Raw genomic sequence first — 19,231 nt, 5'->3', positions numbered from 1 at the left:
GCAAGGTTTGAAATGAATATGTTTTAGTCAAACATTATCTGTTTGGGCTTCTTGCCCTGACCATCTGCTCTAGACCATCTTTCTTTAAAAACACATACATAGATATAAACACACACATACATGATCGTCTGGGCTGGGGGCCACTCCTTAAAACACCTCTGTGTGTGTGTGTGTGTGTGTATATATATATATATATAGCTAAATTCAATTGCGATGCAGCCTAGTTTGTGTTTACAATTCCCATCAAACATTGATTACACACACACAAAAACAAAATGCTTGGTTGAAAGTTTGTACTCAATTTTAATTTACAATGCACGTTACCCCAATATAATCTTATAAAAAAGAGCAAGTCTAGCTAAGAGAAAATGCTGCCCAGCAACATTCATACCAAAACAAATATTCATGGAAATATTTATCAAATTTCTCACATTTTTTTCTTTTGTTTTTTTTTAGAAAATATTTTTCTATTGAATTCAGACATTATTTTTCAATTTAGTGTAACCTTCTGCTCAACAACAACACTGCACAACATGAAGAGAACGGTTTCAATATGCCCGTATTTGCTATCGTTTCTTTTTTTTGTAGTGCAGAACAATAACATATTTGAACAGTGCTCCCACCCACCCTCATGCAAACCGCCTCCATCATGCTGATTTTTAAAATCCAAGTTGTAGAAAAACGAAGAATACAAAAAAGAAAAAAAATTTAAAAGATGCTTCAGAGGTCTTGTTGAGAAAAGGAAAAAAAAAAAGGCCCTGTTTGGTGAGGCTAATACTGGTAGCCTGAGGTACAGAAGTCTACAGCAGCGCTCCAAAAGACACCCTAGATGTTATATAGTGTTGACAAGGCTCTACTCAAAAAAAAAAGTAGTGCACTATATAAGGAATAGGGTGCCGTTGGGGACGCATCCTATAAAAAAAAAAAAAAAATCACAGATACTCAACAGACAACGTTGATCTCCTCTGGCCAAATACAGGTCGTTATCGTCACATCAGAATATGCCGTTGACAATCCTATGGTAAAACAATTGCTCACGATGCTGGATAATTACTCAGTTTGACAACAGAAACATACACAACAAAAACAGAAATCAGTGTCTGCCTTTGTATACATTGTGATATCCCGGTGACTGAGCCTGACACCGCTGGAGACGGAAGCCAACCTGCCTCGCTCTGTTCTAGCTAGCCGGGCTAATTAGGAGTTAATTTAGCATCTCCACAACGCCCAGACAGACAGACAGACAACAACAACAAGACAATGAGCCATTCTCCATCTTTCTCTCTCGCCAGGTTTTAGGGTTTATGGAGAAAGGCTTAACTTTGATTTAGCGGTGGCCTGTGACGCCATGCGAAACGTCTGGGAGTTTAATCCCACGGAGGGTGCGTGATAGTCTGGGCTGGGGGCCACTCCTTAAAACGTGAAAACACCTCTGTCCCATATGCATCCAAAATAGCACCCTATTCCGTATTTTGTGAACTTTACTTTTTACCTTTTTTTTTTTTTTGGACCAGCGCCACATAGGGGGTCAAAACTAGTGCACCGTTTAGGGAACAGCGTGCTATTTGAGACGCCGCCTCTTGTCTATCTGGGTCTCTGACTGAAAAGGGCTGGTCTGAGGCCTGTGGAACTATGGGTAAAAAAATACAGCGGACTGACTATCTCAACACAGGCCTGAAACCTAACTCGAGATTGTGCAAAGCTCCCATTTGACGTCGACAACTACACGTCTTGCGCAAAACAAAAACAAAAAAAATCTGTGTTAATTGTTTCTGATCTTAAGTTAGGATAGGCTTTGGACCCAATCCTAACTCTTTGTATTTAACTCTTGATATTTACATTCCCCTTCTACCCAAAAGAGCTCAAAGCAGAAGTAAAGCCATTCGATTAGGACAAAGAAATATACATATATATATTTAAACAAATAATAAAAGAAAAAAAAATGTACAACGTGTGCATATCTGACGCCGCCAGACATCCAAAATAAAAACAAGCATACATCATTCTGATTAAGTCGAAACGTAGTGAATGTACTGACAATACTAAATGCCAGACGAACGTTAGCTAGTTCACCAAAGATTCTTTAAAAGGAACAAGAAACCAAAAGGGAAAAAAGCTATACTTTTCCCCCCCTCCACATCTAGTGAATAGTTTATCTTGTGACTCAACACAACAGGTCTCTTTTAGAAATGTATCCAAATAGTCAAAAAAATTAAAAATAAATTAAAAAAAGTGGACAATTCCTGACCTGAAACTCCCAAAAAAATAATTATAATTCTCATCATGTGAACCAATCTGAACACACAAAGAAGACAAGAGTGAAATCTCTCTGACAGTATATATCATCTCTGGGAGGAGAGAGGAAGAAACTCCAGTACGATTATTAAGAAGCAGTGGCGAGCTATCTATCTATCATCACCCTGTTGACTCAAAATGGCACCCTATTCCCTATATAGTGCACTACTTTAGACCAGAGCCCTATGGCACCCTATATAGTGCACTACTTTAGACCAGGGCCCTATGGGGAATAGGGTGCCATTTGGGAAGCACACAACCAATGAGGTATCCTATTTCATGTCCCTGCCCTCTTCTCACTGGCTGTTGTTGTTGTTACACGCCCCATTGTTGTTGTTGTTGTTGTTGTTGTTGTGGGCGGGGCTGGCCCCCTCTACACCGGGTGCTTGGACGTTGTCGGCCAGGTTGTGAGCGTGCTCCAGGAAGAGGTCCTTGAGGACAGACAGCTCCTTGCTGAGCAGCTTGATCTTAGCTTCCAGCCTCTCGTTTTCCTCTTTCAGCTCGTTGACGCGTTGCTGCGTGTCCTGGGCCTTCTGTTTAGATCTCATTCTGCTCTTCTTCACTGCCAGATTATTCCGCTCTCTCCTCTGACGGTACTCGTCACTGTCCTTGTCCCCTGATGTCTTCTTCATCTTACTGGGTGGGGTGGCCTTGCCTCCTCCTCTTCCGGCTGGGGTCACAGGGACTAGCTGGGGTACCTGCTGTAAGCTTCCTCCTGGTGGTCCTGATGTTGGTGGTGGTCCACTAGCCTGGCTCTGGATCACACTAACAGTCCCTCCGTTTTGCTCCGTGTTTATCTTCTGCTGCGACCGCTCGCTCATTTGGTTCGGATCTGCTGACCACTAGTCTCACTGTCCGTCTGCTATGACTGGCGTGCTGGTTGGGTGCCACTCTGGATGAATGGGCTCGGCGGTGTCTGGATGCACTCCTGTACACTGGGGAGTTTACTGGAGTCTGGAAGGACAACGGAAATATGTTAGTCTTTCACTTTGCCCCGAGAAGAAGGTAAGATACACATGTTGATAGGGATTAATTATTTAAAAAAATAGGCTACACACAGGTGACAGCTAAGAACATTCTAGACTATGAGCTTTTAGTCAGAACTACTTGAGTCAGGGTAGTCAGGGAAACAGCACTTTTAGTCAGACTACATGAGTCAGGGTAGTCTGGGAAATAGCAGGACAATTTGTTTTAATTTAACTAGGCAAGTCAGTTAAGAACAAATTTTTATTTACAATGACGGCCTACCCTGGCCATACAGCCTGGAATCGAACCAGGGTCTGTAGTGATGCCTCTAGCAGTGAGATGCAGTATCTTAGACCGCTGCGCTACTCGGGAGCCCCATATCATTTCTAGTAATCTTGATTTCACCAGAAATAAAAGTCTTTGTGTAATTGGTCAGCTGCTCAATTAAGATCTGTGTCCGTATCAGTTATGAGAAGAGATGCTAGAACGAGGAACCCCACCCTCTCTATTTACAAGTTAATAAGGACAAGTCTATGGGTCAAATGCCCCCCCCCCCCCCATCAGAAATTCAAAATATGCTATCCACCTGCAAAATCGTGATTTGTCCAAATAACCAGTGAGGAAAAAAATCCAAGCACTGGAACTATTTCTGCTCGTTTGCTATTGGTGCCCATAGTATGAAGACAGATCTACAGTCCCATGTATGTTCACAGTCTTCCCCATCAGAGATTACTTTTATTGTAAAACACATTGATGCAAAAAAACATCTAGAATATGTAGCTTTATAATATTGTGTATTTCGTATTGACATTAAAATGTTGATGGGAATTTTTGGTGTAAAACAGATGGTTTTGGTTAACCTCTCTTGGGTAGGGGGCAGTATTTTCACAGCCGGATGAAAAACGTACCCAAATTAAAACGGCCTACTACTCGGGCCCAGGAACTAGAATATGCGTATTATTAGTAGATTTGATAGAAAACACTGAAGTCTCTAAAACTGTTTGAATGATGTCTGTGAGTATAACAGAACTCAAATGGCAGGTAAAAACCTGAGAAAAATCCAACAAGGAAGTGGGAAATGTGGTGCTTGTAGTCTTTTCAAGTCACTGCCTATATAACACACAGTGACTTAGGATTCATTGTGCACTTCCTAAGGCTTCCACTAGATGTCAACAGTCTTTAGAACCTAGTTTCAGGCTTTTGCAGTGAACAGAGAGCGAACAAGAAGGCCGGGAAGTTGGTGACTCAGAAAATGACATGAGTTTTGTGGCGCGCATTCACGTGAGGGGTAGCTGTGTTCCATAACGTTTTTCAAGACATTGGAATCGTCCGGTTGGAATATTATTTAAGTTTTATGTTAAAAAGGCCCTAAAGATTGATGCTATACAAGATTTGACATGTTTCAACGAACGTAAATAACTATTTTTTTTTTGTAACTTTTTGTCGCGAAATTTTGGCCGCGCTTCCTACATTTGGAGTAGCTTACTGAACGCGAGAACAACAAGGAGGTATTTGGACATAAATTATGGACTTTATCGAACAAAACAACATTTATTGTGGACCTGGGATCCCGGGAAGTGCCTTCTGATGAAGATCAAAGGTAAGTGAATATTTATAATGCTATTTATGATTTTAGATGACTCCAAAATGGCGGGTATATGTATTGCCTGGTGTATGTTTCTGAGTGCAGTACTCAGATTATTGCAAAATGTGCTTTCCCCGTGAAGCTTTTTGAAATCTGTCACAGTGGTTGCATAAAGCAGATGTTCATCTATAATTCTTTGAATAACAGTTTAATATTTTATTAACATTGATAAGTATTTTTGTAAATTGTTGTGCTGATTCACCGCAGTATTGGAGGCAAATATTTTCTGAACATCACGCGCCAGTGTAAAATGCTGTTTTTGGATATAAATATGAACTTTATTGAACAAAACATACATGTATTGTCTAACATTGAGCCCTAGGAGTGTCATCTGATGATCGTCAAAGGTTAGTGCTTAATTTTTGCTGAATTTCTGTTATTCGTGACCCCTCTCCTGCTTGGAAAATGGCTGTGTGGTTTTTCTTGTGTTGTACCTGTCGTAACAATCTAATTTTATGCTTTCGCCGTAAAGCCTTTTTGAAATCGGACAATGTGGTTACATTAAGGAGAAGTGTACCTTTACATTACATTTACGTCATTTAGCAGACGCTCTTATCCAGAGCGACTTACAAATTGGTGTAAAATAGTCATATGTTTGAGAACTTTGAATTATGACATTTTGTTGTTTTGAATTTGGCGCTCTGATTTTTCACTGGCTGTTGAATAGTGTGAACCGTGGGTGGGACTGTAGCATCCCACCTGCCGAAGAGGTTAAGCCCCTCCCTCAATTTGCATTAATTCACCAAAACATTTGGCTAGAAATCACCAGCATGTTATTCTCCTTGAGGGAATTCACCCACCAAAACATTTAGCTAGAGTCACCAGCATGTTATTCTCCTTGAGGGAATTCACCCACCAAAACATTTAGCTAGAATCACCGGCATGTTAATCTCCTTGAGGGAATTCACCCACCAAAACATTTAGCTAGAATCATCAGCATGTTATTCTCCTTGAGGGAAAGTGAAAAATCCTAGCTAACATCAGTGTGATAAAGTGACACAGGGAGAGAGAGTTGTGTGTATGTGACATGTCTCTCCGTTCAGCTGTCTGCTAGTTAGTGTTGCCTGTGGTTGCATCACCTCATACCTCCCTCCGTACATGGCAGATAGTCTTTGTGCCACCGGAGAGAGAGCGAGAGAGAGGGGGGGGACTCCGTAGCCATGCAGTGGTAAGCAACGGACGTTTTTGGGGATTAAAAAAAAAAATATTGTGCCGGTGAATTCACTAAACACTAACACACAACGTTTGACGTGAGACTAACTAGTTAAACTAGCTAGAATGTTTTATGGAAATACACAAAAAAAGCTTTGAGAGAGTGAGTGATTTGGCAATAGCAGGAGGCGTGGAGCTTGGCTTGCTAACGCGTTAGTTTGTTAGCTAGCTAGACAACTGGCTAACACAAGCTAGCAGCATTTCCCACAACCGAAAATAACACTACCTAACGTCAAAACAAACACACACTTTGGACGCCCCATCACTATATACTTTGTTGTTTACTAAACAGCGGTGTGATAAACCAAACTAAAGTTTTAATTTTTGAGTTGTTGTGTAATTTAGCACGATTGACTTACAGCTTGTGTGATTCCAGTTAGCCTAGCTAGCTATACCTTTTCCATAGAAGATGACTTGGAAAACATTGCCAAAAAAAATTAAAAATCAACGACGTACCTTGTCTGCTTTTTAGGTGTCGTCAATTGCCCATCAAAGTATAAAAAGTTAGGAGTAAATGTCCGTTGACCATATAAGTTAGTTGATGGAGTCTGTTTTGTTTGTTTAGATCATGTACCTAGAGCTACTCGAAGTATTGCGAAATCCTTTTGACCATGTAGGGAAATCTACCAGCTCAGCCAATCAACGGCGCCAGTGAGGATGGGTGACGCAATAAACTGCTTGATTGATAGGTTGAACAACCAATGGGAGAACGGTGTTTGCACTTTAGTTATTAGGGTTATTTATGTCATATTTACATTTACATTTAAGTAATTTAGCAGATGTCATATGAAAAATTATGTCATGAGTTCACACAATGAATTAGTTCATTGCTTAATGACCTTATTCGGGGAAGAGGCGTAAAAATTTCCAACAGTTGACATAAGTTATTTTTTTTTATTTAGTTCAAAAACTTAAATATACAAAATTGCTCTTGATATATCATGTGATAACACAGTTGTGCGTGTAAATAGCCTGCCATGTGTGATCTCCCTATCTTTGGTGTTGTAGCATCATCTTGGATCATCCACATTGTGCAGCCTATCACACACACACAGATTCTTAAAGTAGCCTTCAACTAAAACATTGTCCTCTTTTTGGCAAAACAAATCATTTTCAAATCACGTTGGGAAGCATAGATTCTATCTTTTTCATTACCTCTCTCTCTCTCTCTCTCTCTCTCTCTCTCTCTCTCTCTCTCTCTCTCTCCCTGTTCAGTATATTGCTGTGAACAACAGACCATAAAAGTATATAGTTTTAATACACGTGTCAGAGGTAGTGATTAGTTTGGCTAATATGATTGGTCAGAAGTGGTAGACCCATGTGGGACTATTGCCATCTTCACCTGTAAAACCCTTGTAAATCAATCCCAATAGCATATCTCAACATTATAGACTATCTCTGTGTGACAGACCACTAGGTGGTGCTAGACTATGCCACCACTTGAACTGATGAAGAGCCAAGGGGAACTCCAAAACGTATACGCCTTCAATTGAATGAAGATAATCAATCAATAAATAAGGTTTTATTAATAATGTGTCACATCTGATTATACATATTTATCTTTCTTTCTCCTTCCATTTCTCTCTTTCTCCCACCTGTTCTCCCATCCCCTCTCTCTCTCTCTCTCTCTCTCTCTTTCTCTCTTTCTCTCTTAGTGAACCTTTTGCACCTGGTATTCCATTTGTGTCATCAGTAACAAGAGCCACCATGGAAATCGAGGCACCGACAGCATCGATGGATCCCAAGTTTAAGGACTGTCTAGTCGTCCGTGCTGGCGAAACGTTTGTTATCGGAGCGGATATTCTGGGGACGCCACTCCCCAGAGTCAAGTGGTTAAAAGACGGAAAAGAAATTGATAAAACTTCCCCGAGAACGGAGGTCGTAAAAACATTTGAACGCACCGTTTTAACAGTTCTAGATTGCATCAGAATAGATGGCGGACAGTTCGTCCTGAGTCTCAGCAATGTGCCTGGAAAGAAAGACATACCTGTCAATGTTAAGTTTCTCGATAGACCTGGTCCACCTGATGGTCCAATGAAGATAACTGCTGTGACTGCAGAGAAAGCCACCCTTCACTGGAGTCATCCGTTACAAGATGGCGGTGCCAGTGTTTCCCATTATATCATTGAAAAGAGGGTAACCAACCGCGTGTCATGGACTGTAGTCGAACCGGAAACCCAAGCTGTCAGCTACAAAGTGACTAAACTTGTACCTGGCACTGAGTACATCTTCAGAGTTAAAGCAGTGAATAGGTTTGGCACTGGTGACCCTCTTGAATCAGACCCGGTTACTGCATGTTGTCCGTTCAAGCCGCCCAGCGCTCCTTCCACACCTGAAGCAAGTGCTATAACAAGCGACTCAATGGTCCTTACATGGAATCGACCAGAAAACGATGGTGGTTCAGAAATGGATGGCTATATCGTTGAAAAACGTGATAAAGACGGTGTTAGATGGACAAAGTGTAACAAGAGAAGACTTAACGATATCCGGTTCAGATGCACCGGACTCACCGAGGGACATTCCTATGAGTTCAGAGTATCTGCTGAGAATTCTGCTGGTCTGGGAGTGCCAAGTGAACCAACAGGATATATCAAAGCTTGTGACCCTTTATATCCACCAGGTCCTCCTTACAACCCTAGGGTGACAGACCATTCAACCACAACCGTGTCTATCTCATGGACAAAACCCATCTATGATGGTGGAGCAGCCATCAAAGGATACGTTGTTGAGATGAAGGAAGTAACGGAGGAAGAGTGGACAACTTGTACACCACCAACTGGTGTAGAAGAAACACACTTCACTGTGAAAACACTGAAGGAAAATCGAGAATATAACTTCCACATCTGTGCGATTAACACTGAAGGAGTTGGGGAACCAGCTGATGTCCCAGGGACTGTAGTTACATCCGAAAGACTTGAGGCCCCTGAGATTGAACTAGATTCAGACCTTAGGAAAATGGTGTCAGTTTGGGCGTGTGCAACACTACGTCTATTTGTCCCATTCAGAGGAAGACCTGATCCTGTAGTCAAGTGGTCCAAGATGGAAGGATCTCTTACTGAGCATGCACACATTGAGGTCACAAGCACCTACACAGTCCTTGTCATCCACACTGTCAACAGACTTGACACTGGCAAGTATGCCTTGACTCTTGAGAACATCGGCGGTATGAAGTCTGCTTTCATTAATGTCACAGTGTTGGATTCACCAAGTGCCCCTGAGCACGTTGAAGTCAAGGACATCACCGGAGATTCTGTATCACTATCCTGGGAGCCTCCACTGATTGACGGCGGAGCTAAGATCACACATTACATTGTGGAGAAGAGAGAAGCTCAAAGACGGGCTTTTACCAGTGTTTCAGATAACTGTGGAAGAAATAGAATGAAGATCGACAACCTTATACAAGGGGGACTTTACTATTTCCGCATACTAGCAGTTAATGAGCTCGGTGTGGGTTTGCCAGCAGAAACACCAGAACCAATCAAGGTATCACAAGCTCCTTTGCCTCCTGGTAAAGTTACCGTTGTAGATGTTACTCACGACAGCGTGAGTCTGTCATGGGAAAAGCCTGACGATAACGGTGGTAGCAGAATCAAATGCTACGTAGTGGAAATGCAAACCAAGAGCGATGACAAATGCACTGTGTGTTCTGAGATAAGGGGATTGAGATCAACTATTGATGGGCTCTTAACAGGTGAGGAATATTCATTTAGGATTAGTGCAGTCAATGAAACAGGCAAGAGTGAACCTAAGCTACTGGCAGAGGCTGTCGTAGTAAACGACGACACAATGGAACCTATCATAGATCTAATGTGCAACTCATTCAGTGTCAAGGCGGGAGACGATCTGAAAATCGATGTTCCATTTAGAGGCAGACCTGAACCTGAGGTTTCATGGAACAAAGATGGTGTTGAATTGAAGGAGACAACCAAGGTTAGCTTTCTTACATCTAATAACTCATCAAAAATCACTATCAGAAACACAACGCGGGAGGAATCGGGGAACTATGAGATCACCTTAACCAACACAGTTGGTAGAAAATCAGCCATAAAAGCTGTTACCATCTTGGATAAACCAGGCCCACCTGGTGCAATCAAGGTAGATGAAGTCAACGCTGACTATATTTCACTGTCTTGGGATCCCCCACTCTACGATGGAGGATGTCCAATCAGCAACTACGTAGTAGAGAAGAGAGATACTACCACTACAACATGGAAGACTGTTTCAGCCACAGTTGCCAGAACATCTATTAAAGTTCCTCGTTTGACACAAGGCACTGAATATCAGTTCCGTATTGCAGCTGAAAACCGCTACGGCGTTAGCCGTGCTGTGGAGTCCGCTTCAGTTGTTGCACAGTACCCCTTCGAGGTACCTGGTCCTCCCACTACCCTCCATGTTGCTCAAGCTACAAAGTCCTTCATGTTGGTTACATGGAATGAACCGGCCAATGACGGTGGAAGTCCAATCATCGGTTATCACCTGGAAATGAAGGACTATAGCAGTATTCGCTGGACAAAGACTAACAGAAGACGTCTCATTGCTGATACAGAATTTAAAGTGAATGGCGTTGAAGAAAGCTTGCAGTATGAATTCCGTGTTTCTGCTGAGAATATCGCTGGCGTTGGACCGTACAGCAAAGCCACTGAGCCTATAGCTGCGAGAGATCCATGTGATCCTCCTGCTAACCTTACAGTTACGGACATCACAAGAACTTCCATTTCTCTTACTTGGTCCAAGCCGGAGAATGACGGTGGAGCCAAGGTGACTGGCTACATTGTTGAACGCAGGGAACTTCCAGATGGTTGTTGGTTGAAGTGCAATTTCACCAATCTCCAGGAAACTTGCTATGACATTGAAGGCCTTACGGAGGATATTCAATATGACTTCCGTGTTATTGCAAAGAACTCTGCTGGAGTACTCAGTGAGCCATCACAATGTACAGGTGGCATCACAGTCAAGGATAACGTGGTTCTACCTCGTATTGTCTTGGATAACAAGTATAAGAAATTAGTCATTGTCAAAGCTGGAGATGTTCTGAGAATCGATGCAGATATTTCTGGGTGCCCACGTCCAGTCATTTCATGGTCAAAGGATGGTGAAAAAATTGAGGTCAAGGCAAGACTAGAGATCACTTCAACACACACTACCACCACATTACTAGTCAGAGACACTATTCGAAGAGACTCGGGTCAATACACTGTAACAGTGCAGAACATTGCTGGTACAAGATCCCTGTCTGTAAACTGTAAGGTTCTCGACCGCCCTGGACCATCCACTGAGCCATTGGATGTGACTGGTCTGACCGCAGAGAAATGCACTTTGACCTGGGGACCACCTCAAGAAAATGGTGGTGCAGATATTCTGCACTATATAGTTGAGAAATGTGAAACCAGTCGTGTCACCTGGACTTCAATATATGAAGACGTGAAGGCTACAACATGCAAGGTCACCAGTCTGCGTAAAGGAAATGAATACATCTTAAGAGTAAAGGCAGTGAATGAATATGGAGAAGGTGAAGCCTTGGAGAGTGAGCCAACCAAAGCCACAGATCCATTCACTGTCCCCGCTGCACCAACAGATGTTGAAATCACCAGTGTAACAAGTGAGACGATGACAATCTGCTGGAAAAGACCTGAGTCCGATGGAGGAAGCAGCATTTCTGGTTATGTTATTGAAAAACGAGAGAAATCTGGATTGCGCTGGGTAAAGGTGAACACAAAGCTTGTGAATGACCTTAGGGTCAAGGCATCCAATCTCTGTGAGGGATGTGAGTATGAGTACAGAGTCTATGCAGAAAATGTTGCAGGCTTGAGTCCCCCAAGTATTCCTTGCAAACTGACAAAAGCGGAGGATCCACAATTCCTGCCATCACCACCAGCTAAACCCAAAGTCATTGACAAAACCAAGACTTCTGTAACTCTTTCATGGAATAAGCCATTGTTTGATGGGGGAGCTGCTGTAACAGGATACTGTGTTGAATATAAGAGAACAGATGAAGAGGACTGGTGCGGCAGTGTTTCAAACACAGAGAACACTGAATTCACTGTCGTTGGATTGACATCTGGAGCAGAATATGTATTTGTTGTCAAATCCATCAACAAGATTGGTGTCAGTGAGCCAAGCCTTCCTACTGATCCACAAGCAGCTGAGGACAGAGAAGAGGAACCACAGTTTAATATCAGCAATGAGATGCGAAAGACTCTTCTTGTAAAGGACGGCAGTTCATTCACCTTAACTGTGCCATTCAGGGGCAAGCCTGTTCCTGACGTTATGTGGGACAAGGCAGATGTTGACCTGAGAGTGAGGGCCAGTATTCATACCACTGATACCGTCACGTCTATCACAGTGGAACAAGCAACAAGAGATGACTCTGGAAAATATACAGTGACTTTACAAAACGTTGCTGGAAAAGTCACATGTACATTAAATGTCAGGGTTCTTGACTCTCCTGGTCCACCATGCCGTGTTGGGGTCAAGGACGTTACCAAGTGCTCTGCAACAGTCACCTGGGATACCCCAGAAAACGAAGGTGGTGCTGCTGTCACCAACTACCTTGTTGATATTCGTGAGGTGAGCAACAAGGGATGGACCAGAGTCACAGATTCATGTCCTCGTCTGACCTACAGAGTGTCAGACCTACAAGAGGGAGGAGTGTACTACTTCAGAGTCACTGGTGAAAACCAGTATGGAATCGGCTTGCCAGCTGAGACCAAATACGGAGCAACGATTACAGGTATGCTAGAACTGAAGATCCAAATGTAAGCTTTACAATATATATTTTTCTAATTTCATTTTAGTATTATATTTTCAAAAAACTGTAGTTTTTTTCCCCCCTTGATTTCAGAAAAACCCAGCCCACCACAAACCATCGAAGTCACCGAGATCACCAAGGAAAGTGTGTCCCTGTCATGGACCAAACCTGAGAATGACGGAGGTAGCAGAATCACCAGTTATCGAGTCGATGCTCTCGAGAAGGGTCAGGATAAATGGGTGAAGTGTGGCGTCACCAAGACCGTCCACTTTGTGGTGTACGACCTGAAGGAAGCTACTCAGTACTTTTTCAGAGTTCGTGCTGAAAACCACGCTGAATTCAGTGACCCTACAGAAATGGCTCTCCCTGTGTTAGTTAAAGGGCAACTTGGTGAGTTGTTGCCCAGTCCTACATTTACACTTACTAAGGGTAGAGAATTGCTGAGTATAACCCAAGATAGATGGTTTACTACATTCATAACCCACGATAGGTAGTTTACTACATTCATAACCCAAGATAGATAGTTTACTACATTCTGGAAAACGAATTCTTACATGTAGATTGTTTCATTTTGATCTGAAATAACATGTCTTCATCTATCTTTCAACAGAACCTCCTGAGATGAACATGAACAAGTTCCCTGACAATATAGTCTACGTCAGAGCAGGATCAAACCTGAAATGCCAAATCCCACTTACTGGGAAACCTGCGCCAAAGATTTGTCTTTCAAAGAACGATGTTGTGTTGAAGTCAACGATGAGATTCAACTCTGAAGTAACTCCTGAATATCTTATCATCAGTCTTCGTGAGAGCACCGCTACTGATTCAGGAAGGTACGACATATGTGCCTCCAACACCAGCGGAGCTTCCAGGTCTTTTGTGACCATTGTGGTCCTGGATAGACCCAGCGCCCCAGTTGGTCCTATTGGAATGTCTGAAGTGACAGAGGACAGTGTGAGTCTGACTTGGCTTCCTCCTCGTTATGACGGCGGAAGCCCCATCACAAACTACATAATAATGAAACGAGAAACGAGAAACGCCAACTGGACTGAAGTCTCCTCAGTCGTTGTGAAATGCACAATGAAAATCATGAAGCTCATAACAGGACTGGAGTACCAGTTCAGAATCAGGGCTGAAAATCGCTACGGCATCAGTGAGTACATCGACTCTGCAACCGTCAAAGTGGATCTTAACTACAGTAAGTTATATACTACTCTATTCATGTTTTATGTTTGTATTTTATATACATATATACATGTATATACATCTGTATATGTAACATATATACTTGTGACAGACCACTAGGGGGCGCTGTACTATGAGACCCCTTGAACTGATAAGGAATACCTGACAACGTGTTATTGTACAGGGTAAAAGTAACATACTTAGATTCATTTCTAAATGTTATTTTCGTTCGTCTATAGCCGTTTCCGAAGCTCCGTCACCTCCGATCGTTACGTCTGTAACCAGAGAAAGCATCACCGTCGCCTGGACGGAGCCGAACTGGAACGGAGGAAGACCAGTAGTTGGATATCATCTTCAGATGAAGGACAAGAACAGCATCCTGTGGCAGACGGTTAACAAAACCGTTATCCGCGCCGCACACTTCAAAGTGACAAACGTCATCGTCGCTGGTCTCATCTACGAGTTCAAGGTGGCAGCAGAAAACGCAGCTGGATGCAGTCCCCTTAGCAAGATCTCAGACGCTGTACTGGCGATTGATGCTTGTGGTAAGGAGACTTGGTTACTTTCAGTAGTGGTTGTCCATCACATTTCTTTATCGCCTAGTGGTTGTCCATCACATTTCTTTATCGCCTAGTGGTTTGTCCATCACATTTCTTTATCACCTAGTGGTTTGTCCATCACATTTCTTTATCACCTAGTGGTTTGTCCATCACATTTCTTTATCACCTAGTGGTTTGTCCATCACATTTCTTTATCACCTAGTGGTTTGTCCATCACATTTCTTTATCACCTAGTGGTTTGTCCATCACATTTCTTTATCACCTAGTGGTTTGTCAATCACATTTCTTTATCACCTAGTGGTTTGTCCATCACATTTCTTTATCACATAGTGTTGGTCCATCACATTTCTTTATCACCTAGTGGTTGTCAATCACATTTCTTTATCACCTAGTGGTGGTCCATCACATTTCTTTATCACCTAGTGGTTTGTCCATCACATTTCTTTATCGCCTAGTGGTTTGTCCATCACATTTCTTTATCGCCTAGTGGTTTGTCCATCACATTTCTTTATCACCTAGTGGTTTGTCCATCACATTTCTTTATCACCTAGTGGTTGTCCATCACATTTCTTTATCACATAGTGGTGGTCCATCACATTTCTTTATCACATATTGGTTGTCCATCTCATTTCTTTATCACATATTGGTTGTCCATCACATTTCTTTATCACCTAGTGGTTGTCCATCACATTTCTTTATCGCCTAGTGGTTGTCCATCACATTTCTTTATCGCCTAGTGGTTGTCCATCACATTTCTTTATCACATAGTGGTGGTCCATCACATTTCTTTATCGCCTAGTGGTTAGTCCATCACATTTCTTTATCGCCTAGTGGTTGTCCATCACATTTCTTTATCACATATTGATTGTCCATCACATTTCTTTATCACATAGTGGTGGTCCATCACATTTCTTTATCACATATTGGTTGTCCATCACATTTCTTTATCACATATTGGTTGTCCATCACATTTCTTTATCACCTAGTGGTTGTCCATCACATTTCTTTATCACATAGTGGTGGTCCATCACATTTCTTTATCGCCTAGTGGTTAGTCCATCACATTTCTTTATCGCCTAGTGGTTGTCCATCACATTTCTTTATCGCCTAGTGGTTGTCCATCACATTTCTTTATCACATATTGGTTGTCCATCACATTTCTTTATCACATATTGGTTGTCCATCACATTTCTTTATCACATATTGGTTGTCCATCACATTTCTTTATCACATATTGGTTGTCCATCACATTTCTTTATCACATATTGGTTGTCCATCACATTTCTTTATCACATATTGGTTGTCCATCACATTTCTTTATCACATATTGGTTGTCCATCACATTTCTTTATCACATATTGGTTGTCCATCACATTTCTTTATCACATATTGGTTGTCCATCACATTTCTTTATCGCCTAGTGGTTGTCCATCACATTTCTTTATCGCCTAGTGGTTGTCCATCACATTTCTTTATCACCTAGTGGTGGTCCATCACAGTGTGGCGTAGTCAGCAGGATTGAGTTATATCTATTCATCATTAAAACCTCACGTTACACTTGCTTTTTATTTTTTTATTTTTTTTCTCCAATATCACTGTGTACTTCCTTTAAACTTTCTATGTATTAACAACTGTATCTGAACCTCTAAATCTTTTTGTTGTTGTTGTTGTTGTTGCAGAGCCTCCAACCAACGTCCGGATCACTCACATCAGAAAGTCTTCCATCAGCCTTGAGTGGTTGAAGCCTTCTTACGATGGTGGTAGCAAGGTCACAGGTTACCTGATTGAGAAGAAAGAGGGCGAAAGAGACAGATGGACGAAGGTCAACTTAACCAACGTTTCTGACACACACTATACGGTGACAGAGCTGAACGAGTGTGTGGTTTATGAATTCAGAGTCGTGGCAAAGAATGCAGCTGGATCGGTCAGCAATCCGTCCGTCACTGCCGGCCCGGCGATGTGTGTGGACACGGACGATTACGAAGAAGATTAGATTGGGGTTTTATTTTTTTTTAAATAGTTGATTTGTTTTAATTGTCAGAGGCTATACTTGTATTGTTGTGAAAGTGGTTGAAGTCGTTAAAATTGCAGTTGGTTTTTCTTTAAAAGTTGAGATTTAAAAAATAAGTAATTGGTGTGGTTACTGAAATAGCTATATTTTTTGATTGGTAGAAGATATTTCTGTTTTGATAGCTGATTTTAAATAGCAGAGAAGATTTGATATGCTCCTATTATTGTCTGACTTGTTGGGGTCAAAATAGTTGATTTGTGTGTGAAGTCACAGTGTTTTTACAGTGGATAAAATGTTGGACGTCGTCACTTGTTTATGAATGTTTTTGGACTAGAGTGTGAGTTTTACAAGGTTGAAGAAATCCCATGAAAACATATTGTCAGCCATGTGGACTGTTTGCACATTTTTCACATTTGATTGGTGTTGATAGCTTTAACGGTTTAAGAGAAGAAATCAAAAGGCTGTTAGATAATGGTAGTGGTGCTGCCTCTACTCTCTCGGCGGGTAGCCTAGTGGTTAGAGTGGAGGGGCGGCAGGTAGCCTAGTGGTTAGAGTGGAGGGACGGCAGGTAGCCTAGTGGTTAGAGTGGAGGGGCGGCAGGTAGCCTAGTGGTTAGAGTGGAGGGACGGCAGGTAGCCTAGTGGTTAGAGTGGAGGGGCGGCAGGTAGCCTAGTGGTTAGAGTGGAGGGGCGGCAGGTAACCTAGTGGTTAGAGTGGAGGGGCGGCAGGTAGCTTAGTGGTTAGAGTGGAGGGGAGGCAGGTAACCTAGTGGTTAGAGTGGAGGGGCGGCAGGTAGCTTAGAGGTTAGAGTGGAGGGGCGGCAGGTAGCTTAGAGGTTAGAGTGGAGGGACGGCAAGTAGCCTAGTGGTTAGAGTGGAGGGGAGGCAGGTAGGCTTAGTGGTTAGAGTGTAGGGGAGGCAGGTAGCCTAGTGGTTAGAGTGGAGGGGCGGCAGGTAGCCTAGTGGTTAGAGTGGAGGGGCAGCAGGTAGCCTAGTGGTTAGAGTGTAGGGGAGGCAGGTAGCCTAGTGGTTAGAGTGGAGGGGCGGCAGGTAGCCTAGTGGTTAGAGTGGAGGGGCGGCAGGTAGCCTAGTGGTTAGAGTGGAGGGGCGGCAGGTAGCCTAGTGGTTAGAGTGGAGGGGCGGCAGGTATCCTAGGGGTTAAAGTGAAGGGGAGGGGAGGCAGGTAGCCTAGTGTTTAGAGCGTTGGACCAGTAACCGAAAGGTTGCTGGATTGAATCCCTGAGCTGACAAGGTAAAAATCTGTCGTTCTGCCCCTGAACAAGGCAGTTAACCCACTGTTCCCCAGTAGGCCATCATTATAAATAATACTTTTTTATTAACTGACTTGCCTAGATTAAATAAAGGTTTAATAAAAAAGAATTTAAAAAACTCTCGGTCTCTGTCTTTCAATTCAATTTAAAGGGTCTTTCTCTCTCTCTCGCTCTTTCTCTCTCTTTCTCTCTCTCCTCTACTACCCATTCCACTATAATTTTTTAAATAATAATCAAGACAATAATAATAACAACAGCAATACTAATAATAGTAAGTAAATGACTGCTTAATATGCATATGTTGTTATTTAGTGTAACTCAGGCTATGGCAGGCAAATAATTATCTGGCTTCAAGAGGAGCCATTGCTCTTTCGCCCATCAACTATTTATAGTTTTTCCTCTGGGTTTATTTATAAGATACAATTTTGAATAAATGTAGTAATTTCTGTGAATAATGTATCTCTTGGTGAGCAATAGTTCTCACAGTAAAATAAAATGTGCATCTCTGTTTCTACCTCCCGTCGTGCAGCGATCACATACACAGCAGGTAGTCAGCTTCCGGTTTGGAGCGAGCAGCCGCACCACGCTTCGCTCCACAGGTAATATTACACTTCACTACATTACAACGGCTTGATTTGTTTGATCTGAGCAATTCTTCTTAGCTAGCTACATAGCCGTCTTTGTATCAAAGATAATTGTGTAGTTTAGAGTAACTGAGTAATTATCGAGGCTAGCTATCTTCGTCCTCCTAACGTAGTCAACACTGCTAGCTGCTAGCTAGCTAGTCATCACTGCTAGCTAGCCAACTTCTACCGACTAGCAGCACTGCAGAAACTATTACATCGTAACGACTTGATTAGTGTGGTGTTAGTGTTAGTTAGCCAGCTACATAGTTGTCTTTGCTGTCTCTGTATCTAAGATAATTGTGTAGTTTGAGTATTATCGAGGTGAGCCAGCCAGCCGCGACGCGGCGCCAGACTTACTCAACACACCTAGTCATCATTAACCCACTGCCAGCTAGCCAACCGTTACCGACTAGCAGCGCTGTAGATACTAATACTTTACAACGGAACGATTTGACTAGTGCAGTGTTACCTAGCTAGCTACTTAGTTGTCTTTGTCATAGCTTGATAATTGTTAGCTAGCCAGCCATCGAGGTTAGCTAGCCAGCTATTTCCGTCCCCGGCGACGCCATTTTTCCTAACCCAGCCAACTATTACCGACGAGCAGCATTGTTGAAACTAAATACACTACAAGGAACGTCTTGATTAGTGTTATGTTAGCTAGCTAGCTACAAAGTTGCTTTGTATCATGACAAGGTGTAGTACTGAAACTACCG

General features: G+C 42.4%; 2 protein-coding genes across 2 annotated transcripts; one reads left to right on the top strand and one right to left on the bottom strand.

Moving 5' to 3' along the window:
* Window positions 1-283: 283 nt before the first annotated feature.
* On the bottom strand, window positions 284-6,746 carry LOC106562805 (CCAAT/enhancer-binding protein gamma). The gene is made up of 2 exons (XM_014127822.2): window positions 6,575-6,746; window positions 284-3,249 (listed from the first exon to the last, which is right to left on the bottom strand). The coding sequence occupies exon 2, from the start codon at window positions 3,114-3,116 to the stop codon at window positions 2,592-2,594; it is 525 nt and encodes a 174-aa protein (XP_013983297.1). The 5' UTR covers window positions 3,117-3,249; window positions 6,575-6,746; the 3' UTR covers window positions 284-2,591.
* A 1,058-nt stretch (window positions 6,747-7,804) lies between these two features.
* Window positions 7,805-17,216, top strand: LOC106562804 (titin). The gene is made up of 5 exons (XM_014127821.2): window positions 7,805-12,848; window positions 12,960-13,256; window positions 13,477-14,064; window positions 14,291-14,596; window positions 16,291-17,216. The coding sequence occupies exons 1-5, from the start codon at window positions 7,826-7,828 to the stop codon at window positions 16,602-16,604; spliced, it is 6,528 nt and encodes a 2,175-aa protein (XP_013983296.2). The 5' UTR covers window positions 7,805-7,825; the 3' UTR covers window positions 16,605-17,216.
* The last annotated feature ends 2,015 nt before the right edge of the window (window positions 17,217-19,231 follow it).

Source organism: Salmo salar, chromosome ssa11 (genome assembly GCF_905237065.1).
Source record: "Salmo salar chromosome ssa11, Ssal_v3.1, whole genome shotgun sequence".
NCBI classification, from domain to species: domain Eukaryota; kingdom Metazoa; phylum Chordata; class Actinopteri; order Salmoniformes; family Salmonidae; genus Salmo; species Salmo salar.
The sequence above is the reverse complement of the archived record's forward strand: the minus strand, read 5'-3'. Positions and strand labels throughout refer to the sequence as shown.